At 61.2% G+C, this 24,238-nt stretch overlaps 3 protein-coding genes across 3 annotated transcripts; 2 read left to right on the top strand and 1 right to left on the bottom strand.

Moving 5' to 3' along the window:
* The first annotated feature begins 1,900 nt into the window (after positions 1-1,900).
* EIF1 (eukaryotic translation initiation factor 1) lies at positions 1,901-3,206 on the top strand. The gene is made up of 4 exons (XM_065651428.1): positions 1,901-2,056; positions 2,279-2,442; positions 2,582-2,683; positions 2,985-3,206. Exons 1-4 carry the CDS (start codon positions 2,026-2,028, stop codon positions 3,027-3,029), a joined length of 342 nt encoding a protein of 113 aa, XP_065507500.1. The 5' UTR covers positions 1,901-2,025; the 3' UTR covers positions 3,030-3,206.
* Positions 3,207-6,965: 3,759 nt separating this feature from the next.
* LOC135998264 (gastrin/cholecystokinin-like peptide) lies at positions 6,966-7,376 on the top strand. The gene is made up of 2 exons (XM_065651429.1): positions 6,966-7,158; positions 7,264-7,376. Exons 1-2 carry the CDS (start codon positions 6,966-6,968, stop codon positions 7,374-7,376), a joined length of 306 nt encoding a protein of 101 aa, XP_065507501.1.
* Positions 7,377-7,923: 547 nt separating this feature from the next.
* On the bottom strand, positions 7,924-22,349 carry HAP1 (huntingtin associated protein 1). The gene is made up of 19 exons (XM_065650814.1): positions 21,742-22,349; positions 21,023-21,138; positions 19,337-19,433; positions 18,687-18,955; positions 18,015-18,206; positions 13,139-13,215; positions 12,877-12,993; positions 12,285-12,385; positions 12,027-12,135; positions 11,813-11,891; positions 11,579-11,709; positions 11,429-11,503; positions 11,210-11,347; positions 11,065-11,132; positions 10,799-10,966; positions 9,995-10,296; positions 9,679-9,897; positions 9,203-9,305; positions 7,924-8,422 (listed from the first exon to the last, which is right to left on the bottom strand). Exons 1-19 carry the CDS (start codon positions 22,347-22,349, stop codon positions 8,023-8,025), a joined length of 3,369 nt encoding a protein of 1,122 aa, XP_065506886.1. The 3' UTR covers positions 7,924-8,022.
* Positions 22,350-24,238: the final 1,889 nt, after the last annotated feature.

The following is a 24,238-nucleotide window of genomic DNA, read 5'->3' as shown; positions in this document are numbered from 1 at the left end:
TTTAGAACATCTTTGAGCTGGATGTGATGTTCATCCGCCAGCAGCCCCCGCTTTGCATTGCGCTAGGAGATGCTCGTCAGTGTGCGAGGGGTTTTTAGCCAGACAGCAAGCACGAGGAGAGCGATAAATCGCCTTTCTTTAGCAGCTCACGCTGAACACCGATACCCAGGCCATGCAGAACGGGGGAGGCGATGAGGTGACACCAGCCACGCGGGACAGCCAGCAAACAGGGACTGAGCGAGGAGGGCTTGAGTTTGCCAAGGTCTGACTGTGTGAGCTGAAATGCAGTAAGTTTCACATGTTTAAAGAGAAAAAAAAAAAAAAAGCAGCTTAATTTTCTGACAGATTCAGGTGATACCTCGAACGTTTCCATTTGGCATCACAGAACCCCCAGGCCCTCCCTCAAGAACATTGTGTCCTGCAGCACCCAGGTGTCCCCGGAGCTTCTCCCTGCCTTGGAAAACGAGTCCAGAAGCCTGATTTCGATGTGCATGTGGCGCTTCGTGTGCTTCCAACGGCTGTCACCACGGTGGTGGCTGAGCGACCGGCACACGGGCACGCTCCCCACAGAACCACAGAACAGTTCGGGTTGGAAGGGACCTTCAAAGCTCGCCTAACTCCATCTAAGACTCCAGCCTGGGTCTGAGTCTTCTCAGGCTGGACCTTGCAGCGTCACCCCCAAAGCGCCGTGGTGCTCGGGCTGGATCAACCGGCCTCTGCGGGGCTCAGCGAGGCCAAACCCGGCCTGCGGGAGCCGGAGTGCGGCAGCGTCACCCCCGGGCTGTGCGTTTTGGGGCATTATTGAGCGTTTCGAGGCATGACTCTGTGTTTCGAGGCATTACTGTGTGTTTTGAAGCTTTACTGTGTGTTTCGGGGCATTCCTGAGCGTTTTGAAGCATTACTGTGTGTTTTGGGGCACTACTGTGCGTTTTGGGGCACTACTGTGCGTTTTGGGGCATTACTGAGCATTTTGAGACATCACTGTGCGTTTTGGGGCACTACTGAGCGTTTTGAGACATTACTGTGCGTTTTGAGGCATTACCGTGCGTTTGGGGGCATCACTGAGCGTTTTGGGGCATTACCGTGTGTTTTGGGGCACTACTGAGCATTTTGAGGCGTTACCGTGTGTTTTGAGGTACTACCGTGTGTTTTGGGGCATTACTGAGCATTTTGGGGCATTACCGAGCATTTTGGGGCATTAGCGTGTGTTTTGGGGCACTACTGAGCATTTTGAGGCGTTACCGTGTGTTTTGAGGCATTACTGAGCGTTTTGGGGCATTACCGTGTGTTCTGGTCACTGTGAGCCGAACCGCCCTGACTGGCAGAGCCCAGACCGTCTCCCCAGGACACGGGCCGGTGACCAACCGCCTCCCACACCCGCGGGAGCCCCGTGGGTCTCGGTGATCCCTCCTACACCGTTCAGCCTTCCAGCAACTTTCGGCTGTCGCTTGTCACACGCTCCAGGGACCAGGCCCCACGCCACAGTCTCCCTCCCCGGGCCCCGCAGCCCCGGCTGCCCGGGCCCAGCGGGCTGCTTTGCGGGCAGAGGCCGCGGGAGAGGCCGGCGGGGCGGAGCGGGGGCGGCGGGGCCGGGGCGGGAGCGGGGCCGGGGCGGGAGCGGCCCCGAGGGGTCCCCAGGGCCCGGGCGCAGCGCGGCCCTAGGCCCCGCCGGCCGCCCGCCGCATTGCGCATGCGCCGCGTCGCGCGAGGCCGTCCCCCCCCCCAGCCCGGGCCTCCGCCGCGCATGCGTCCGCGCCTGTCGCGCCAGCCGGGGCGCGGCCGCGCTCGCCCGTGCGGCGTGACGCCCTGCCCGGCGGCCAATCGCCGCTCTCGCTTCCCGTGCGTGCTTGCGTCACACGGAGGTGGTATATAAGCGGGCGGTGCCAGTCCCGCCCCCCTGACAGCGTCTCCAGCCGCCGCTGCGAGAGCATCATCCGCACAGAGCCGCTCGCTCCGTCGCGTTCCGCAGCCGCCGCCGCCGCCTCCGCCGCCGCAGCCTCCGCCGAGGGAAGGGAAGCGTATCGTATGTCCGCTATCCAGAACCTCCAACCCTTCGGTGAGGCCCTTTGTGCGGCGGCCGGGCCGGGGCGGGGAGCGGCCTGGCGGCCCCGCCCTGGGGCAGCCCCGCCCCGTGGCGCAGTTGCTATTCCAGGGGCCGGTTGCGTCAGTCCCGTGGGGGAAGCGAGGGGGAGGGCGGGAAGGGGCGGGTCGTGTTTGTGACGGGCGGGCCGGGCGGCCAATGCGGAGCGGGGCGGGGTGTGACGGGCGCTCTCCGCAGACCCCTTTGCTGATGCAAGTAAGGGTGATGACCTGCTCCCCGCCGGCACTGAGGACTACATCCATATAAGGATCCAGCAGCGGAACGGCAGGAAGACCCTCACCACAGTCCAGGGCATCGCGGATGATTACGATAAAAAGAAACTGGTGAAAGCCTTCAAAAAGGTGGGTGCTGTGGGGGACGAGGGGCTGCTGGAGAAGCCCACGACACTGGGACGCGGATTCTCTGGGGGGCTGCGGTGGCACCTGGGAGTGGTGTTTGTGATTTATGTCGTGCTAAAGGAGGCTTTTCTCTTCATTGTAGAAATTTGCCTGCAATGGTACTGTAATTGAACATCCTGAATATGGAGAAGTGATTCAGTTGCAAGGTGACCAGCGCAAGAACATATGCCAGTTCCTCGTGGAGGTAGGATTTCTTTAGGCTGCCAGATGCATTAGCTAATTTTTAAACTGAATGCAAGTCTCTGTTGTAATGAGCATGCAGGTTCTAATTTTCTTAGTGTTAAAAGAGCAGGCTCATGGAGGAGGCTCTGTCTGCTCTTCTTGAAAGTCTTTCTTGAGGCAAATACCATCCAGCAAGATTTTGCAGTTGCAATTAATCGCTATTCTATATTTTAGGGGGCAGCAGAAGTTTGCCATGTCTGTGTGGCTGCTCACAGAGGCTTGTCTGCCTCCATGTGCTGCAAAGTGCATTTTCTTTCTTGCAGATTGGACTGGCTAAAGACGACCAGCTGAAAGTCCATGGGTTTTAAGTGCCTGTGGCTCACTGAAGCTTTATGCAAGAAGATTTCCTTACCATGAAATTCCCACCTCTCCCTTGTCATAAGTTTAAAACCAGCCGGTTTGTGTAATGTAACGATCTTGGGTCCACTGTTCAGTCTGGACTAGTGTAATTCAGTGATGTAATAAACTGACACGAGCCCATGCTATCTCGTCTTGCTGTCCCTCATTTAACAGAGGTAAATCGGGCGTTTGGCATGGTCCAGCCTGAAGCTAAAAGTAACCAGATGTTCAGAGTTAAGCCAAGGGACTGTCAGGCTGCCCGGATCTCTCCGCAGTCCAGCTGCTCTTCCAGCCCCATGGACGGGAATTCTGGTGCCTCCCGTGGTCCCCGACGGAGCGAGGCACCGAGCGGGAGCTGTGACGCCACCTGGGGCCGTGGCATCTTCTCTCTGGGCAGCTCCTGGTGGCAGAGGGACATGGGGACGCGTGACTTTGAACAAGAGGAGTGACCGAAGAGCGACTTTGAGGCTGGATGTTGCAGTTCAGGCCGGGCAGGTGCTGGTACCGTGCGAGCCCTGAGCTACTGGGCTGGTGTACCCAAAGGAACCGTTACCTGGGGTTAAACTTCTGACAAGGGATCAATTTTGGACTAATATAACCAATACCATTGTAGATAGAGCCGCAGAGCTTATGTGTTACTAGCAACCTGCCTAATGCCCTGTGAAGTAACAGACTTTTGATTTCATTTTTAATGCTTAATGTATTTAAAGTCTTATTTAAATAAAAACCGTTTTCAAAAGCGTTTCCTTGGTGGATTCAATTGCATTTTAGAGCCAAAGTGCTTTGTGCTCTGTCACCAGTGACGCTGGCTCAGTGCTGCTGGTGCTGTTGGGTAAAACCTTTTAGTGTTATGGGTAGATGCAATGTACTAAATCTGTAAGAAGTGGCCTAGAAAGCCTGTGAGGTTTCCCTCCGCAAGGGCCGGGCTCTTTTGGGGAGGTGACTCGCACCCTGCGCTGTGGTCAGAGCACTGGGAGCTGCCCGGGTGACCGCTTGCACTTTTAGCAGCTTTCTAAGAACCGAGTTTTGTTTGTTCACTTGCTGCCTGCAAAGATCCTGACTTTTAGCCCCATTTCCACATGCTGCAGTGGAGCACTTGGGTCACTTTGCTGCCATTTACTTTCCTGCTAGACTTTGCTCTCGGAAACCAAATTTCCGCAATTAAGCAAAGCCCTGATGAGTGCACGGAGGTGGCGGGTGCCCTTGTGCCCTGCCTGTACCTCGGGATCGTGGCCGGGAGTTACCCTGGGACGTAGTGCAGTCCGCAGGCTGATTCTGCTCCAAAAATGTCACTTCCCCACCTGCGTTGGGAACTTTCTGAGCACCCAGAGCCAGGACCCGATGGCTGCGGGCACAGGGATGCCCAGATCTGGCCACAACCAGAGCTGGAGACGAGTCCGGCTGCAAACCTGCGTCAAAGGAGCGCGGAGCCCATCGAACCACCATGTTCCCGTCACCCTGACGGCTCATTTACCCCAGATTGAGCCATTAAAAGCCAGAAATTGCAAAACAATTTGTTTGTTCCTTGGAAAAAAAACCACTCCGCAGAGCGAGCAATCGATGGGGAGGTGCTGGGCGCCACTGCTTTCCTGCCCATTCAAAGCCCATTTATTTTGGGGTTGTTTGAGGAGCAGCGGGAGTGTTTTCTGTGAGCACCGGGGGCACCGGCCGACAGCGAAGTGTCCCCAGGATGTCACTCACACATGTTTTATTGAAGGAACGAGACAAATGTTCTCTACAAACACAAGATGAGGGTAAATACGGGCAAGAGGGAGGATTGATGGTGAAGGAAAAGGCCGGTAGCAGCAGATGGGGATTTACTGGGGGACGCTGTGCACGTCACCCGGGCGTTACTGGGTGTCCCCAGTTCCGGGGTCTGTCACAACGTGCACAGGTAGTGACAGGGACAACGGCCACACAGACTGTCAGTAGCACCATGTGTGCCCATACGTCACATGTGTGTCTTTATATCCATATCCACATGTATGTACATATAGAGATACATATACACAGAGATGTAGGTATGTAGATATGTGTATGTATTATACACACACATATATGCATAATAGATATAGTGTAGCTTATGTATCTGTCTTGATCCCTCTGTGTGTGTGTGTGTGTGTGTATATATATATATATATATATATATATATATAAAGGCACACCTGTGTGTGCATATATGTTTATGTGGCTGGAAATTCTACAGGACAATTGGCGCCAGTGGTAAATGTGTGTGTGAATCTGTGCGTGTGTAAAACGTGGGTTTGTCTGTGTATGCACATATATACACACATATACATGTATGTACATCTATACACACACAGATATATGGCTGTATGTGTGAACCAATGCACATACGCACCACTCGGTCTCCAGCCATATCAACACAGATGTGCTTATGTCTCTATCACACACACGCACCAGCTCTAGAGCTCTGTCTAGCTCTACACATATATACACCTATACATACATATATATATACACACATCTATATATATGTATATATCTCTACATCCATATACATCTATATATCTATATACATCTATATCTACGTCTGCATCTGTCTAGAGCTTGTAGCTGTATAGAATTCTACACATATATGTAAAAAATATATATATAATTCTATATATAATATAGAATAAATAATATTATATAATATACAGAATCATATATACTATATACGCGCGGTCTCTCTCTAGATATATATGCACACTATATATAGTATATATAATATATATTATATATATTATATATTATATATTATTTATAATATATATATAATTAATTCTATTCTATTTTAATTGTTTTATTAAAATATATTAATTCTGTAGATGTGCATATGTATCTACATGCATAAATATCTGCATGTATATATAGGATTCTATATGTACATATATCTAGCTGAATATCTATATACGTATGTATGCGGGTGTGTGGAGATATATCTGTAGGTGTGCGCACTTGCAGCTACATAAATACCTACACTTTTCTATAGACACACCTACATATGTAATCATGTTCCTGTGCATGTGTGTACGTATGCATGTGTCTCTGTGTATATGATTATATCTGCTCAATCTGCGTGTGTATGCACTCTGCACGTGTGTATATGCATAGAATGCGTACACACTTCTATATCTAGAGCTATAGCTATATATGTTTATATGTGTCTCTATACATATACACCTGTATGTGTATTCTATACAATCATCTAAATATTTGTATGCAACACACACAAATGTACCTATGGAGAGATAAAATAGTTTTGCAGTTATTTCTGCAGAAACACAACCACGGCCCTTTGTCTCATGTACTCTGCAGAAATATAAACGTGTGTGTATATATATATGTATGTATGTATGTATGTATGTAAATACACAGCCCTAGAAGCCCATATGTCTGTGTCTTTGTGTTCGTGTCTATGTGTGTGTGTGTCCATGTCTGTGTGTGTCCTTGTACCCACGTCTGTGTGTCCGTGCACAGCCGTGTGTCCCCACGGCACAGCCGTGTTCCCGCCCCAGGGTGTGCCGGCAGCCGTGCGTTTAAAAGCGGAGCTGAGCAGGGGCTGCCCAGACCGAGCCACCAGTGAAGCCCGGAGCCAGCAGGTGAGTCCCGGGGGGACATGGGGACCTGCCGAGGGGGCTGAGGACCTGGGGACCGACGGGGTGAGAGGGATGGAGGGAACTCGGGCACCAGATGTGAGGGATGGACGAGGAGGATTTGGGAGCCACCTGGGAGGGATGGAGGGGACTTGGGGACCACTGGGATGGACAGAGGGGACACGGGGACCGGCTGTGCCCTGGGGCACAGCACCCTGCTCGGGTCACCCTCACCGCAGGCTGAGCAGGTGACCCCAGTTCAGGGGCTGCAGCCTCCGCTCCCCTTCCCCGCGCAGTCTCACAGCCATGAAGGTGAAGGTTTGCGTCGTCCTCGTCCTCGCCATCATGACAACGGCCGGGCTGTGCCGGCCCGCGGTGCCGGGCGCTGCGGGGGACCCCCGCCGGCCCCCCACCAGCCTGGTCCGGCGAGACTGGCCCGAGTCCCTGTCCCAGGAGCAGCAGCACCTCATCTCCCGGTTCCTCCCCCACGTCTTCACAGGTACCGGGCGGCACAGGGTGGGGAGTTCTCGGGGGGCCCTGTAAGGCGCATCCTGGCCCCACCACGGCTCAGGGCAGCTCTGACCTGCTGTCCTTGCCCTGGCAGAGCTGGGACACATGCACGGGGACAAGGGGACAGAGGCCCTGCACGATCACTTCTACCCCGACTGGATGGACTTCGGCCGCCGCAGTGCTGAGGACTCAGGCGAAGCCGCGTAGCCGCCGTGCTGGCCGCGCTGAGCACCAGCACGCTCGGTGCACATCTTGACACAATAAAGCTTTGGCACTACAGCTGCTGCTGCTCGAGTATTGCTGGGAAAAGCTGGGGAAAAATGCTTAGGATTTGGCCCCAGCACTGCCAGGGCACATAGGGCAGAGACACAACAGCAGACATAGCACACGAGCCGCTTCGTGATTTCACATTTATTGGACAGGGGACAGCCTGGGGTGAGGGACGCAGCCAGTGGGAGCAACAGCTACACCCCAAGAAATACTTTCTACAGGCATCCCCGAAGCTGGGCATGCCACTGCTATTCAATGGGCAGGAAAGAGCTTAAAACCACTGTTCCCTTTAGAAGTCAGCCCAGGGTCCCCCCAGGACCACCCATGCCCAGGACGAGCCCCCGAAGGGCTGAGCTGCCCCTCACTCCTCTGCCAGGCTCAGCAGAAGCAGGAACAGTTTTTATTGCCAACAACCAGCTCCTGTGAAGGGTCTGTTCCCCCAGAGCACCACCCCAAGCAGGGTAACAGGGAGCATCGCTTTCCCTGCAGCTGAAATCCCATCCCATCTCCAGTTGCCCACGGGCAGGTGATGAAGAGGATGGAGGATGCATCTTGTCCCACGCTCGCAGGCTCCACGGTGCTGTCACGTCAGCGCACCCCGGGCTCCCCTGCGCTCTCCCCGGGCATAGGACATCTCCCCTCTGGCCACCACCTTGTCCAGCCCCAGGCGCTGCAGTTTCTCCACCAGGTTCAAGCTGAAGATGCTGCTGTGGTGTGGGGGTCTGTCCTGCTCCTCCAGCACTGGGAAGGGCCGTGTGTCAGCATGCTGGGGGAACCGGGAGGGGCGTGGGGGGACCCAACACGACCCAGTCCCTGGCACCGAGGCAGAGATGCCCCGCACCAGCAAAAGTCTGATGAGTCCCATGGGGGTGGCAGGGGGTCCAGGGCCAGGTGCTGACACAGGGGAAGATGGTTCCAGCGAGGGGCTGCGGATGCTCAGCCCCTCAAGGGGCCCACAAGAAGGCACGACGGCATTATACAGACTGGAGGGGAAGAGAGAGGAGAGATGGGGGTCAGTGGGGGGTTGACCTTGGGGGGATGCTCTGCAGGGGCCATAGGGGGCTCAGGCAGAGCAGGGACCCCCTTTCTTTCTTCCTACACACTTATTTTCCTAACAAGCCTTGGGCTCTGGGAGACTTCCATGCTTGCAAAGGCCAGACACCCCAAAGAGCTCATAGCACAGTGCTGGGGGGACTGCAGCAGGGAGCCAGGAGGGGATGGGACACGGTTGCTGCTCCATGAGTGTTTTCCAAACATGCAGGGGTTTTGTCTAACAGTGCACAGTAAACCTCAGCTCACAGTGAACTCAGCTCACACCAAGCCCCAACAAGCCTTGGAGGGACTCATTAGTGCCAAGCAACAGTGCTCATTAACTAAGTAGAAGGGGGGCTCTGGCCCCTGCCCAGTGCCTGGCGAAAGGTCCTGGTTCCTGCACAAGTCCAGGGAGGAGAAAAATCCATGTCTGCTCCCAGGGACAGCAACTCCTCATCAGTACCGGGAGCAAACACTGCTCTTGCCCCAGGGTGAGCCCACGCACAGAGGCCGGGGGGGCTGGTCCCTGTCCCCTGGCGGGGTGCATAGCCTTGGGTACACACCTGCTTGAGCAGCCGTAGTCAGGGACATTTTAAGTGCCAAATGTTTCTCAGAGCACCAGGGGCCCCCAGGCCACCATCTCCTCGAGCTGCACGGAGCCAGGCGGGGGGCAGGAGAAGGTTGGGGGGAGACGGGGGGCGGTGCAGGCAGTGCAGGGCCACACGCCTTACCTGGGTGTCACCGTGGTGAGAGCAGTGGTGGGGTGGAGGATGTGGCAGGTGGTGATGGTGAAGGTAGACGGGGTCTGGGGGAGGTTGTTAACAGAGAGGAACACTGGAAGGGACAGGAGACACTGGGTTAACAGGGAGCGGGGGGCACACCACAGGCAGAGACAGAGATCAGGGCTCTGGGGAGACAGGAAAGCCAGAGCTGCCACCACCAGCAGAAAGCTGCATGCAGGGGACACCTCTCCAGCAGCATTTGGGTCCAGCACTTGCTCAGAGGAGGGGGCTGCGAGCACAGGGGTTCGCCCCTCCAGGACGGCTGCAGAACAGCCCTCGTGCAGCTGCAGTCAGAGCATCCCCGCGGGGACAGAGGGGTGGCAGGGACAGGCTGCAAGAGGGGACAGTGCGGGGGCGTGCGAGGGGCAGCGGGACACAGGCATCCTGGGGGCCACGTCGCCTCTGCCCCCTTGCCCCACGCTCACCCCCAGGGCGCTCCTTGGCTTTGGTGGGCGTTGAGGTAGGGAGCAGCTGGAAGGAGCTGGCATCCACATCGTCCTCCTCCAGGTCGTTGAGGCTGTAGACCTCCTCCAGGTCAATGTCCAGCTGCCTGAAGTCTTTGGTAAGCACCCCGGGACGGGGCACCAGGATCCCGCCCAGGTTGGGCCGTGCCAGCTGCTGCCAGTGGTGGAGCGTCACAGAGCCTGGGGGGACACAGCCAGTGGCGGGGCTCAGCTGGCGTTATGGGACCCTCCCAGCATCTCCAGCTTCGCACACCAGGACACCCCTTCCACCCCTCACCTTCCAGGGGCTTCACGATCTGCAGCTTGTCGGGCAAGTAGGTGAGGGAGCCGAGGGAGAAGCCGGAGCCGGCGGTGAGCTCTGAGCCCCCCGAGTAGTGGGTCCCGGTGGAGACGATGCTCTCGTTGGGGGTGAGGAAGCCGCTGGAGCTCTCCCCATCCCTCAGCTGCCAAAGCTTGTGCTCCCGCTCCGCCTCGAAGAAGGAGCGCTCCTCCGAGCCGTGGCTCTGCTGCCGCGCCGACAGCCGCTGCACCGCTGCCTCCAGGTCCTGCCGGCCCGGGGCTGCCCGGGGCTCCTCTCCCCTGCCAGAGGGGACAGCGTTAGGGTGCTGGGGCCATAATCCTGCGCTGCACCATCCCCTTATTGCTGCGCCTGCCCTCCCCTTGCCCCAGGCTTGCGGCATCGATTAATGCTCCGATGCAATCAACACGTGGTGGGGAGAGACTTTTTAGCAGCGCCTGTTGCGACAGGACAAGGGGTGATGGTTTTAAACTAAAGGAGGGGAGATTAAGGCTGGACATGAGGAAGGAATGTTTTTACACTCCAGGTGGTGAAACACTGGCCCAGGTTGGCCAGAGAGGTGGTGGATGAACCATCCCTGGAGACATCCCAGGCCAGGCTGGACGGGGCTCTGAGCAACCTGATGAAAATGTCCCTGCTCAGGGCAGGGGGGGCACTGGGGGAGCTTTGGAGGTCCCTTCAACCCAAACTGTTCTATGATTCTAACATCTTGCCAATGCCCCAGGTCCTCGCAGGGGCAGCAGCTCCATCCCACCCAGCCCGATCCCCCACTGCGGCACTCACTGGGTGCTCCCTGAGCCAGAGCAGCTGGTGTGGGGGGTGCTGGCCCCCCCGGAAGGAGCAGCCGACAACTGCTTGGAGCCCGGCGTGTTGTGGGGAGACTCGGAGCAAGACTTGGCTTTGGCCACCTGGTTCACCGCTTTCACCGTCTCAAAGACACGCCGATAGCTCCTGTGGGCAGGAAGCGGGCAGGGATGGACCCCCCAGGCAAGGATGGACACCCCCGCCCCATTCCTGGCCCAGCACAAGCCACCGGTGCCAGCACTCACTTGTAGTCCGAGGAAGAGCTGTCTGTCCCTTTCCTCATCGTCCCCTTGATCTCAGCTGCCAGCGAGTCCTGGAGACACAGTGGACACAGCGTGAGCAGAGAGGGGGAGCAGAGCCCCCCCAGGCCTTCAGGCACCCCCCACTCACCACGGGCAGGAGGCTGGGGGCAGCGTAGCGGCTGACGGTGCTGTTGGGCAGGCTGCGGCTGCGCAGGCTCTTCACCTCCTCCTGGGCTTCCTGCAGCATCCCCCCGCACTCCGCGTACTTCTCCTGCAGGTCCCGCAGCTGCGGGCAGGAGCAGAGCTCAGGCACGGCAGGACCCCCCCCAGGCCAGGGCACCCATGGCTGGTCCCTCCCCGCACTCACCTCCGTCCGGAGCTGCTGCTGAACCTCCTTGGCCACAGCCAGGTGCTGCTGGAGCTCCTCCACCTCCGAGCCGTACTGGGGGCAGGAGTGGGCAAGGTCAGGCGGCTGTGTCCCCCCCAGCATGTCCCCGGCATAGGGGGGAACACTCACCGCGCGGCACTTCTGCTGCAGGTCCGCCACCTGCGCCAGGAGCTGGCTGATCTCCTCCTGCTGCCGCGCCGCGTCCTCCGCCTTGCGTGCCAGCTCGTCCGAGAGGTAAACGACCTGCTGGCTTGCTTCGGCTGGGGAAAAGCTGGGGTTCCATCACTGCCAGAGCACAGCGCCCCAGCCCCGCCAGCCCCCCGACCCAGTGAGGAGCTGCCCCCCCAGCCCAGCCCCACGTACAGAACTGCTCCACACAGTCGATCATCAGCTGCTGCTCCTGGTCCTCGTACTGACAGGTCTTGGTTGTGATGTTGGTGGCCTGGGCAAGAGCGTTGGAGGGGCTGAGGGTGACAGGCAGGACCTCCAGCCTCCCCGAGGGCCAGTGCGGGTCCCCCGGCAGCGAGGGGGGCATGGGGAGGTGGGGAGGAGGGTCCCACCAGCCGGCTCCACTCACCTCCATGCGAAGCTTCTGGTTCTCCTCCTCCAGACACCTGAGTTTCTGCTGCAAGGTGTCGTACTGGAAGTACTGGTGCAGGGACAGCGAGGACTCGTGCCGGCGCAGCCTGGGGATGGGAGGGAAGGTGCTGAGCACCCGCAATGCAGGCAGGATGGGGCTGCCCACCCCACTCAGCTCCCAGGCAGGCATCTGCAGCGACCCAGCTCTGCGGGGCTGGACCCACGGCTGCCGTGGGACGAGGACCCTCAAACTCACGGCGTGGAGGTGGCGGAGGTGGGCTCGCTCTCCTCCGTCGTGGTGGTGTAGAAGTGGAGCAGGTCGTCCCGCATGGAGACCTCATGGCGCAGCTGGGCAATCTGGGAGGGGAAGGGACATCGGCGCATTGACAGGTGTCAGTCATAGAACCATTTCGGTTGGAAGAGACCCACAGGATCATCAAGTCCAACCTCAACCTCACTCGAGCACTCCCTAAATGGTTTGAGGCTTTAACCAGGGCAATAAGCTTTTTCCGCCTTTAACCCTGGCAGCGAGGCAGCACTTGCCTCAGAAGTGGGTCAGGGCTGTGTATTGAGTGAGCCTTCGATGGAGGATGTGGGGTGACACTGTCACCTCTTACCACCCGCCTCAACATTGTAGTTTAGCTCCTGCTTGCAAAGCCCCAACATATTCGGCAGGTCTGGACACTCCTCCTTCTAGGAGGGGCAGCAACGTGCTGCCATTGCCCCCGTTCATCGCTGCATTCCCCATCCAGGGCTTTATCCATTGGCCATGGGGGCTCCTCAGCAAACGGCCACCACATCCACCCCCAGGTCACCGAGGCCAGGACCTTGCACCCAGGGACCGCTACCTCCTCTTTGGCCAACTCCAGCTGCTCCTCCAGGAGCTCGTTGCGCTCGGTCAGGCTCCGGTTCTGCTTCAGCAGGGACTGCCCGATGCGCGCTGCCAGCTCCAGGTCCCGCTCCTTCTGCAAGGGGCAGGTCTGTGTCAGCCAGAGCCCGTCCCCTGCTCTGTCCCCTCTCTCCCTCGCCCACCCCTGCATCCCCGGGGTCCCACCAGCCCCCAGCCCTCGCACCAGCCCAAGCCCGTGCACAGGGAGGGCACCAACATACCTCATCCAGCAAGTTGGTGACTGCATCAATGTCGTGGTAGGTCTTGGTGATCCTGGCCACCCGTTCAGCACACAGGACTGGGGACAAGGGTGAAGGGTGAACCCCCGCATTGCTCAGCACTGTTCCCCCGCTGCCTCCTGCCCTGTGTCACAACTTCCCATCGCGACCCCCAGGGTTGCACGGCAGAGGGAACGGCAGGTAACTGCTGCAGGTGGCACAAAGCTGCTCCGCGCTGGTCACCAAAAAGGACCTTTTATCTGCTTGGCAGCACCAGCCACGGTGCGAGGCAGAGGCAGGCAGGGATGCTCAAAGCGATGAGAGCATCACAGGAAACACGGTGCTCCCACTTCACCCCCCAACCCTGCCCACATCTTGGGGCAGCAGGAAAGATCCCCCCTCGCTGCACCCACCACCGCAAGCCAGACACAGCGCCAGCCCCGCCACGGGACGCACGGACGGGAAGGAGGGATGGGGAAAGGCAGATGGCAGAGACAGAATCGGAGGTGACATCTCCAGCAAAAACCAGGCTGGAGCTCCAGTGTATATATAGCGGTGGGCGGCACCACGCTGAGCCAGGCTCACAGGCAGCGTCCCCTCCAAACTGTCCCCAGCCCCCTCCCCCAGATCTCCCCCCAGGAGCCAGCCCTGCCCTAGTTTCTCCCTGGAGACGCTGACCAAGGCAGAGCCAAGCGCATCCTTTCAGGGTGCTGCACCCCCCACCCACCCCAATGTCCCTCCAGCTGCAGCGACACAGCAATCGGCAAACTGAGCACCAGGGGCAAAGGCAGCTGCAGGCAGGTTGCCTCAGTAACAGGCAGCTGCCTGCGATGCCAACGCACAGGGCTACGGCATCAGGCTGGGTCCCAGCAGCAGCTCTGCCTCCTCCCCTGCCACTATCTGGGTCTCTGGCAGGGAGAGGTGGCCCAAGGATGGGGACGTCTGTTCCCCCAGCACCAATCCTGCCAACTGCGCCTGCAGAAGTTGCCAGACAGCACCGGGCAGGCACCCAGATGGCAACGCTGGAGCTGCGCGGTGGGAGGGAGACGGCAGCGAGCACGGAGCCCCGGGCCCTGCCCGCACCACACAGCCGCTCCTGATTGTTCCCTTTTGATGTCTGACCACTCCAAGATCACACACCTCAGTTTCCCCCGGCAGAGCGGTGCCTCGGCCCGCATCCCCAGCCACAGTCGTGCGCCCCAGCCGGGCAGACAAAGTGGGTTAACAGGAGGGCTCAGCCATACAAATCCCATTACGCTGCCCCAGCTGGGGTTGTGTAATGATGTGCCTGTTGTCATAGCAATGCCCCCACTTGCCACCCCCGTCCCCATGCTGTCCCCACACCCCGGTGGGCACACACCCCAGCAGGCACGTCCACATGGAGAGGGACCAAGCGCAGCCCCAGCCTCACCCCCCTCCCCACACCCCAACAGAGCTTGCTCCCTGCAGGGGTCCCCAACTGCACCTCGTCAGGCCCCTGAGCCATTAATTGGAAATAATTAGAGCATGAGCATCGTTACGGTTGGAGCAAGCAGCAGGCCCTGGGAGGCACTGGGGGCTGCAGTGCTGGCAAACACGTAAACACCCGCCCCATCCGCGGGCCTGATCCAGCATAATGAAGCGACCAGCGCAATTCAGGGATCCGCACCCCATGGAAGGGCAGACCCCCATCCCCATGGGCACACACAGACCCAGCGGGTGCCCCTCACCCCATCCCACGGGAGTGGTGGCAACCCTCCCTGGGGTCACGGTGACTCAGGGGACCCCAAGGGACCAGGCGGCAGCTCCCCCGGGATGGAGCCCCGCGCACCCCGCAGCGGGGAGGGGGGAACACACGGACGGGAAGGGCGACAACACCCACCCGGGGAGAGATCCCCGGTGCCCCCGACCCGCTCCGGACCAGCCCCAGCCCCGCTCCGCGCTCCCCGGCCCCACGGCAGCCGCGCTCCCGGGGCCGCCCCGGGCAGCACCGGACCGGGCCGCCCTCACCTTCCTCCAGCTCCCGGGCGATAGGGTCGGCGCCGCCGCCCCCCGGCTCCGCGTTCCCGTTCAGCTCGTCGTAGGCGGCGGGGCTGCTCCAGATCTCCATGGTGCGGAGCCGAGCCCACCGCGACCAGCCCAGCCGGCCGCTCCCGCCCCTATTTATAGGGTCGCTCCGGCCGAGCGCACCTGCCGGGGCTGGGGGCGGGGCCGGGCGGGGGCGGCGGGGCCGGGGGGGCCCGGGGGCTGCCCGCTCCCCCCGCTCCGCCGCGGCGGGGATCGGCTCGCTGCGGCTGCATGATGCCCCGGGCACCTTGGGGACATGGGGACAACAAGCATCCCAGGACCAGGCTCCCTTAGGGCACCCCACGGACACGCTCCCCATCACGCACCCCAGGACCAGGCACCCCAGGACCAGGCTCCCTTAGGGCACCCCACGGACACGCTCCCCATCACGCACCCCAGGACCAGGCTCCCTGTTGAGGCGCCCTGGGGACCCATCAGGACAGTCCTGCTCAGCCTCCCAGCCCAGGGACACAAGGGGGTTTGGGCACACGGGTCCCCATGGGTGGTGCCAAGCACCAGCTGCTAAGAGGCGACACTGGGGGGTCACTGGTGCTTGAGCAGCAGCTTTGCAGGGCTGACCCCAGCTGCACAAACAGCTTCTGTCCCTTTGGAGGAACAAGGAGAGGTTTCAGGTTCTTCATGCTAAACCCAGCCTGTGTGCAGGGCTGGGGTCCCCGTGGTGGTCACATCATGTCACACCATAGGATACCTTTGCCAAAACTCCCTGTCCTTTGCCTGACCAGCCTTCCTCTTCACCCCAAGCCTGTCCCCAGGCTTGGGTCCCTCCCATTGTCACCAACACAGCTCGCTGCAAATCCTGCACGTTTGGGTGTTCAGTGCAATGCTGGGACGTGCCAGGTCTGTGAGCTGGGAAAGGGCTTTCCCAACCCACTCCAACCTGCCCCACTCAGCACCCCCATGCTCTGAGCATGGGCTGGCACAAATCTGGCCCCCCCATGCCCTGTCCAGGCTGCCCCATGCGCCCTGGCTGGCACCCCCAGCTCCTCCATAACCACACTTGTGCAGAGGCAGAGCCGAAGCAGGAGAACTGAATAAATGATGCTGTGCTGAATTATGGAGGAGCTGGCTGGCACGTAGCACAAGCCTCACAGGCGGGAGGGCAGCGGGGTGCACCGAGCACCCCAAGCCACGGCACCACGGTGCGCTGCCTGCCCCCATCGCCTGCCCCAATGCAGCTCCTCGTTAGTACCAAACTAATCAATGAATCGACGAGGCTGGGGCTGCCCCTCAGCAACACACTATGCTGTTATTTTCCTGCTGGACTCCCACCCACCAGGATCCTGACCCCAAACCACATCCTGCCATAATCACTGGGACCCTCCTGGAGCTGGGGCCGGAGCCAGGCGCCCTCAGACCCGGCCTCTCCCTCCTTGCACCCGCGTTTTTCCTGGTGATGGCAGAGTGTGAGGGCAGGGACCCAGCCAGCTCACCTGGGCACCCGCCATGGGCACCCCAAGGACACAAAGTGTGTGTCTTGGCATGGACAGGGCAGGAGCTGCTTCTTCCTAATCCCCTGCCCAGGGATTTGCTCCTCCGGCCAGGTCTCCCGTGTCTCTGCGCAAGCAGATTACAGGGGGCTATTTCTGATGGCAGCTTAAAGGTTTGGGTAAAAGGATGAGACAGCGGGGCCCCCTCCACGCTGGCACATGCAAGTGGCACCAGAGCCACAGAGAAGCGTGACCCGCGGGGCTCCTGGGGCCAAGTACGGTTGTCCCCACGGAGAGGGGACAGGGGTGCCTGGGTCCTGCTAAGATCCATGGCAAGTGAACGAGGTTTGGGGCTCAATCCCTTGCACCGGCGCTGCAGGGGAGGGGGCGCTGATGGCTGGGGGGCTGCACCCCACTGCCTGCTGACCAGGGAGGGGAGCAGCTGCATGGGGAGGGCTGCAAGCACGGGCAGGGCACAGTGAGGGTTTGTCCCCAGCCTGTCACAGGCAGGGGGGTGGGAACAGGGCCAACAGCAGGGCCGGGCCCTCAGCCCCATCTGTCTCCTGCTGCCCCACATCCACCCCCCAGCCCCTCACTCTAATCCTGCCCCCGCCACACGTGGGCCAGAGGCAGAAGCAAAGCAGAGATAATCCGTCTGTGCCCCCCGCTGAACCCCGACCCTGCACTGCGAACCAGCCTTGCTGCACAGCCATGAGGCATCACCCCTGCCCAGCTGTGGGGCTGTGGGTGTCTCTCCCCAGTCACCTGCACCCCATGGCTCTGGGGGGCTTCACCAGCAGCAGCGACCCCACCATCCCCTCGGCTGCTCCAGGCTGCTGTGCTTGGCGGGGCAGCAGCACTGGGGGCCATCAGCACACCCCGCACTGTCCCCTGACCTGTGTGCCACCCCAGAGAGTCACAGCACAATGCAGGGAGACCAGAGACCCACCAGGGAGCCACAGCACAGTGCAGGGGATCAGGGACATGCAGAGGGTCCCTGGAGATGACAGTGGCTCTCTCCAAGCATCCGGCTCAGCTCGGACGAAGCTGCTCCCAGAATTAGCCCGGGATGTTCCAGGCAAGGAAATCCAGCCCGTCAATCCCGTTAGCGGCGATTAGCTCCTGCGCTGCCCTCGTGGCCCTGACCCAGCCCAGCCAGTGATGCCTGCACCGCTGCCTGCATCCCTTCCTGCACTGCTGCCTGCATCCCTGCCTGCACCGCTGCCTGCATCCCTGCCTGCACTGCTGCCTGCATCCCTGCCTGCACCGCTGCCTGCATCCCTGCCTGCATCCCTGCCTGCACCGCTGCCTGCATCCCTGCCTGCATCCCGCTGCCTGCACCCTGCTGCCCTCACCAGCCCCGTGGTGCGGGACGAGGCACTCACGGAAATATTGCAGGGTCTCCTCGATCTGCCGGGGGGTGAGAGGGGGCAGGGGCTCCGGGGGGCCTGGGGGCACATGCAGCCAGTCGTCGTGGTCGTAGCCAAAGACGGTGTCAGCCCGCAGCGTGTAGCGGGGCAGCTGCTCGCCCAGCAGGCTGATGATCTCCACCTCGGGGACATTGCCACTGCACAGGTCTGGGGACAGAGGGACAAGCATCAGACAAGGGTGGGGGACACCTGGGAGGAGGGGGGTGCAGGGGGGGCCATGGCAGGGGAGCACTTCCTGCACTCCTCAGCCCCCGTCTCTCCCCTCAGCATTTGGGGCTGGTGTCACCAGTCAGGTCTGCCCCCAAGGCCACTCATGTGGGGACTGGGGTCCTCCCCGAAGGGTGGCACACAGGGACCCCCTGCCCCAGCTCTCCTCTGTGTCCCCTCAACCCCCTGCTTTCTGCGGGCAGGGCCCTGCTGCCATCTCCTGGCCACAATCTGCCCGGCCGTGTGGCACTGGGGACAGCAAGCCAGGGATGCCAGTGTGGGGTGAGGGATGCCAGGACAATGGCTCAGCTCTGGCCACACGATGGGGACAGAACAAGGACCAGCCCAGAGCTTCCCCAGCTCCTCATCCCAATGCCCAGTCCCCAGGGCCACTCGCCGGCACTGCTCGGCTCTACCCACCAGTGATGGTCGCAGCATCGCGGTGTCTGCCCACAGCCGACCCGTGGGACGTGGGGCCAGCGTGGGGCGGGGCAGCAGCAGAGGAGTCCGGGCTGGGCTGGAGGTCATGGGCAGGTTGGCACTGGCCGGGGGGGGTCTCTTGTGGGCCCACGGTGTCCAGTTTGGCTGGCGTTACATGGGGGGGTCGGCTGCCATGGGGAGAAGCACCTTCCTCCCTGGCTCCCTGGAGCAGCGCTGGCAGGCAGCAGAGTCCCTTCTCCAGCCCCTGCCTGGGGAGAAGGAGCTGTTAAGGGTGATGTTCTGGAGACTGAGGACACATCCTGCACCCCAGCCGTGTACTCAAGCATCTACATGTCCCTTAGCATCTTGCTGTTGGCCAAACGCCCTCCCCAGGGGCAGCATCTGCCAGGCCTGGGGGCTTGTAGAGACCTGGACAGCATGGCCAGGGCCCAGGTGTCCCCACTCTCCAGCCAGCCCATGGGCTGCTGTGGGGACAGGGGGACTGTGGGGACAGCCAGTGCCCAGACAGGTCCCAGCTCAGCCTCCACACGCTGCTGAACATGGGGCAGTTTTGGGGATGGCGCCAGGTCAGCGTACCTGCTCAGCGCAGCCTCTGCGGCAGCCGCTACGTCATGTGGGGCGCTCAGCACCAAAGCAAACGCTTGGTGATATCCAGATCAGCGCCAGGATGCTCCGCAGGGACCAGGCAGGACCCTGCTCCCCCCAGGCTGGCGGGCAGGTCCCTGCCTGCGGGAGCGGGCAGGGGAAGGAGCCGTTCAGCCGCTCAGCAGTGGGCGAACACGGCTGTGGTGCCAGCAGTTCCCGTCAGAACCCTCGGGAGCCCCACCTCGGAGAGCAAAGTTCATCTACGATCCTCCACCCCATCAGCACCAGGATGTGGAGCAGGGACCTGCTGCGTTGCCCAGGGCAGGGCTGGGCAGCATCCACGGTCATCCCACCCCAGCCATAAACACAGCGTGTGACAGGCCATAAAACCGGCACGTTGCAGCTCTCCTGCTGCCTCCAGTCACCCTGGCTCAGCTGCTGACACTGCTGGCGCTGCTGCCCCTCTGCTCTGTGGGGCAGGAGCCTCCCGTGTAAGCCACGTGCCCCCACGTCCACCCCTGTTCCCACCTGTACTGCAGTGGAGGCTGCGGCACCGGCTGGTTCATGCCAGGGCATCGCTGCCCTGGCCCCTGGCACGTGCTCATGGCTGATGTCACGTCCGCAGCACCCAGGCCAGGCCACCCTGTACTTCCCCCCAGCGAGGCCAGATCCACCCTGGCACCCAGGACAGGCCCGAGGCAGCAGAGACACCCCACAGCACGCCTGCACCCCCCCACCCACGGCACCGGGACCACCAGACCGAGGCAGCCCCATCCTGCACCGTGCTGCCCAGAGAACAGCTCCCCAGCCCCAAATCCATGCACCCTCTCCCTCCCCGTTTCTCCCCAGGGAAGGAAGGGGACCCACCGTGCCGAGGTGCCGGGTTGCCGCTGCCCCACTCCCCGCGCTGCCGCTGGCTCCGGGGAGGGAGCCCGGCCAGTGAGTCAGCACTCAGCTGGGGTTGCCAGAGCCCTGTGTCTCCTTTTGGCCCAGCTTCTGCATGTACATTAACCCTCCCCACAGCAGACCTTGTTCAGACACGTACAAGCAGCTCCCATTGCTCCCGGACCTCACTATCCCCCCAGCCACCAGCATTCAGCTACTGATGACCTGGGGACCTGCCTCAACGGAACTGGTGAGGAGCAGGGCGAGAGCAGAAGGATGGTGGACCCAGTGGTGGTGGGGCAGGAGAAGTGGGACCCTGGTTCAGCCTGTTCCCCGGGTGCACATACAGGCCTGCGCTTGCTGCTCTCTGCCCTGCCCGATGCTGTCATGCAGCTCCTGCCTGGGCATCTCCCTGTGTGCACATCTCCCTGCGTGCACATCTCCCTGTGTGCACATCTCCCTGCCTGCACGTCTCCCTGCCTGCACATCTCCCTGTGTGCACATCTCCCTGCCTGCACAGCCCTGCAGCGGGGCCAGGCTGAACTTGAGGGTGTTGGTCTCTTCTCCCAAGTAACAAGCCATAGGATGAGAGGAAACAGCCTCAAGTTGCACCAGGGGAGGCTGAGGTTGGATCTTGGGAACAATTTCTTCCCAGAAAGGGCTGTGGGGCATTGGAACAGGCTGCCCAGGGCAGTGCTGGAGTCATCATCCCTGGAGGGGTTGGACAGACGGAGATGAGGTTCTCAGGACATAGGGTAGTGCCAGGGCTGGGGGAATGGTTGGACTCCATGATCTTGGTGATCTTTTCCAACCAAAATGATTCTATGATCCTATGATTCTCTTACTTGACCCGAAGCCCTTCCCCACCCTGCACCGGTGCCGATGCTCGGCAGCAGCTGAGCGGTGCTGGGCTCGCTCCTGGCTATTTTTTCCCTTCAGCTGCTGCGGCAGGAGCCCGGGGCTGGGGAGGGGAGGCAGCTCAGAGTGAGGAGCCTCCACAAGTGCCCGGGCTGGGGGGCTGCAGAGCAGCAAGTCCAATGTGCAGGGCGAGGACGAGGTGGTGGCTCAGTCCTGCCACTGGGTTGAGGGTAACTGCCCTGTCCCACCACAGGGGACGTCTCCAGAGGGGTCCCTGCAGAGTCCCCGGGGCTGGGAACGTCCCTGCTGTCGTGCAGGGAAGGGTACGGACACAGCCAGGCTGCGGCTCCCACAGCCCGTTCCATCCCGTCCTGATGTTCAGGCGACCCCAGGAGGCAGCATCTGCCTGACGCAGCGTTCAGAAATGAGTCTCTTCCCGCACCCGCGGCTGTCGGGGGATGGATTCCTGCCTCAGCAGTTCATCCTGCGCTTTGCCAGGCTTCCCAACCCAGAGCTCAGCTCCGTCACCTTTGCTCTGTCCTGACCCCCCCCGGCACCCTTGTCGCAGACTGGTCAGCCCGTGAGTTCCCTGAACCCCCCGTTCCCTTCCCCCCGCAGAAACACCCTCAGCACCATCAGCCTTTTCCCGCGGAGCAGGAAAACCCTGCAGACTTCCTGGTTCGGGAACCTCAAGGTGCAGCCACACCCCGGCTGCCGCCCCCGAGTCCCCTCCCCAGGCAGCCGCTGCTGAGGCCACGTCGGCCCCCGGGACCCCCGGGACCCCCGGCCGCAAACGCCGAGGACGTGGGACATCCCGGGCGAAGGCTCCGGCAGCGAAGAGTGGAAACGTGTTACCGGGTGTGGGAGCCCACGAGTGGGAGCGGGGCCGCAGGGGGAGCCGAGCGCCGGGAGAAGGGGGTAAATTCTCCGGGGGGCACCGGCAGCCGCCAGCCGTGACACCCCCGGGGGACCGGCGGGGACAGCGCGCCCGATGACAGTGGGGACCCGGCGCACCCTGGAGGGGAAGACGGGATGCCCGGAGAGCCGGGGGCTCGGTGCACCGGGTGTGCTGGGGGGCGGCGGGTCTCGGTGCACGGGGGTCCCGGGGCTGGTCGGTCTCGGTGCACGGGGGTCCCGAGGGTGGTCGGTCGCGGTGCACGGGGGTCCCGGGGGCGGTCGGTCGCGGGGCGCACTCACCACTGGGCGCTGCTCCCGGCGCGGAGGCGGCGGCGGCGGCGCCGTCGGACATCGCTCCCGCGGCCCCGCCGATAAGAAAAGCCGCTCCCCGGGCAGGTGCGGAGCACGACCGGGCATGCTGGGACCTGTAGTCTGCCCCGCCGCCTCCCGGGGTGCCCCCCCCGGCCCTCCCCGCGCGGGTCCTGCCCCGACGCCGGCTCCCCAGGGGATGCAGCTCCTGGGAGACCCCACAAGCAGCTCCAGCTGCCCTGGTACAGGTGTCTCCTGGCTCTGTTTCCTCCCCAAAATCCCAGCAGTGTTGCCTGGCAGCTCCATTGCAGCGGGTGCCCCCAGCCTAGGAGACACAAGGCTGAAGCCCCATGTCCCTTGTCCCCTCAGACACGGATGCCTGGGATGCATCAAAAGCACTGGCAGCTCTGCTGGGATCCCTGGAGACAGGGGTGGGGGAGAGAGATGGTGCAGGCTGGGAGCAGGAGTGCTCCAGCCCCTGCTCCGAGTCACCCTGGGGATGCAGGTTTGGGTGCACAAATGCTGTCCCCCACTGCACAGCCCAAGCAGCAAGCGCTGGCCTGGCTGGATCGCCTAGGCACCCCCAGAATATGGGGGCTTATTCCCATTGTCTGTCACTGATCTGTCCCTTGTTCTGGCAGTGGCTGCAGCAGGCAGGGCTGTCTGGCCCCCCAGTCTCATCCCACAAGCCGCCCTGGCCCCGCTGTCCTCCGGAAGCGTGCTCGGCTCTGCCGGGGCTGCCCGGAAAGCAGCTGTTGTTTTGCTCGCTGCTGGTGCTGGCACGGGCCGCGGCAGGAAGCATGGCCGCATCCCCGCCGCACCGGCGCTTGGCTGCAGCCTCGGGCTGAGCTCAGCGCAGGATGTTCCCCCAAGCCAGCACTGTTCTCCTTTCCCAGACCTGCTCCTGCTGCCTTTGTCCCCAGCTCACTCCTGCCCCAGCCCAGGCAGGGACCATCCGGGACTGACCATGATGGATGTGCAAACCTCCACGTCCTACCCAAGCCCTGTGAGTAGTGAGCACCTACCTCCCCATCCTTCCACCTCCCTGTCCCCCGACTTGGCCTCCCGCCGCGGCAGGGCCAGGTGCCGCAGCAGAGCCGAGCAAACACGCCAAGGACAGAGGGGTTGATGCTGACAGCAGGAGGGAACGGCTGTGACTTTGTTCCCAGCTCCCTTTGATCGTGTCCCCGCAATCTCCCCACGCTGGTGGCAGCCGTGGCAGGCTGATTAGTGTCTTGCCAGTGGCTGTGCAGAAAGAGCTGTGCTACAGCAGGCAGAGCTCAGAGCCAGGGGGGTCAGAGATGATGCCCTGTCTCTCCAGCTGCCCCCCGGTGCCACCGCAGCACTCCGAGCCACCAGTGCAGACATCACTGTGTGACACAACTGCTCTCTCCGGGTTCCCCACCTCCCCATGCCCGCCGCGGCACGGGAGAGGGATGTGGGCATCCCAGGGCCACCCGCGTTTCACCCTTCCATCCCCTGGCACATACACCCCAAGCCTCACAGCCCTGCCCGCAACCTTGCAGAGAGCTGCTGAGGGCAAACTCCTGCTTCTGGGCTCAGCCTGCACCTTCTTGCCCAAAAAGGTGCTTTGGTAAAGCCTGGGACAGCTGGCAGTGGCTGTCCTTAGCCTCATCCCCATGCCGAGGAGGCCACCGAGCAGAAAGGCAGCCCTGAAGTTGGTGGGTAGCTTTGTGAACAGTTTCCACCTCCCAGCACGATCCCCGCCTGGCACCCGGCGCCGCTTCCCCATCGCCCTCCCCAGGCGCAGCTGTCAGAGTTTCAGCTGAGAATATTTCCTGCTGCCATCTGTTCCCGCTATGAAGCCGGGCTGCGGAAAAAGGCAACCAGGTTTCACTGAGTAAATCTCTTTTTTAACCTGGTCTCTCACAGCTCCATCCAGGCTTCACTCCATCAATCAGCGGGGCTCGCTCCCAACCGGCACATTTATCCCCCAGAGCTCGTACAAGTGAGCAGCAGAGCGGAGATGCTGGTGA

Source organism: Caloenas nicobarica, chromosome 24 (assembly GCF_036013445.1).
Source record: "Caloenas nicobarica isolate bCalNic1 chromosome 24, bCalNic1.hap1, whole genome shotgun sequence".
NCBI lineage: Eukaryota > Metazoa > Chordata > Aves > Columbiformes > Columbidae > Caloenas > Caloenas nicobarica.
Note: the sequence above shows the minus strand (reverse complement) of the source record. Positions and strands in the feature narration are given on the sequence as shown.

Excerpts from the sequence above, each read along its gene's own strand:
- LOC135998264 (XM_065651429.1), top strand. The coding sequence starts at position 6,966 with ATGAAGGTGAAGGTTTGCGTCGTCCTCGTCCTCGCCATCATGACAACG. Across the intron at positions 7,159-7,263 it reads CCTCCCCCACGTCTTCACAG|AGCTGGGACACATGCACGGG; the intron begins GTACCGGGCGGC and ends TTGCCCTGGCAG.
- HAP1 (XM_065650814.1), bottom strand. The coding sequence starts at position 22,349 with ATGCCCGGTCGTGCTCCGCACCTGCCCGGGGAGCGGCTTTTCTTATCG. Across the intron at positions 12,386-12,876 it reads TGGAGTTGGCCAAAGAGGAG|ATTGCCCAGCTGCGCCATGA; the intron begins GTAGCGGTCCCT and ends TTCCCCTCCCAG. Across the intron at positions 11,504-11,578 it reads TGCAGCAGAAGTGCCGCGCG|TACGGCTCGGAGGTGGAGGA; the intron begins GTGAGTGTTCCC and ends TCCTGCCCCCAG.
- EIF1 (XM_065651428.1), top strand. The coding sequence starts at position 2,026 with ATGTCCGCTATCCAGAACCTCCAACCCTTCG. Across the intron at positions 2,057-2,278 it reads CCAGAACCTCCAACCCTTCG|ACCCCTTTGCTGATGCAAGT; the intron begins GTGAGGCCCTTT and ends CGCTCTCCGCAG. Across the intron at positions 2,443-2,581 it reads TGGTGAAAGCCTTCAAAAAG|AAATTTGCCTGCAATGGTAC; the intron begins GTGGGTGCTGTG and ends TCTTCATTGTAG.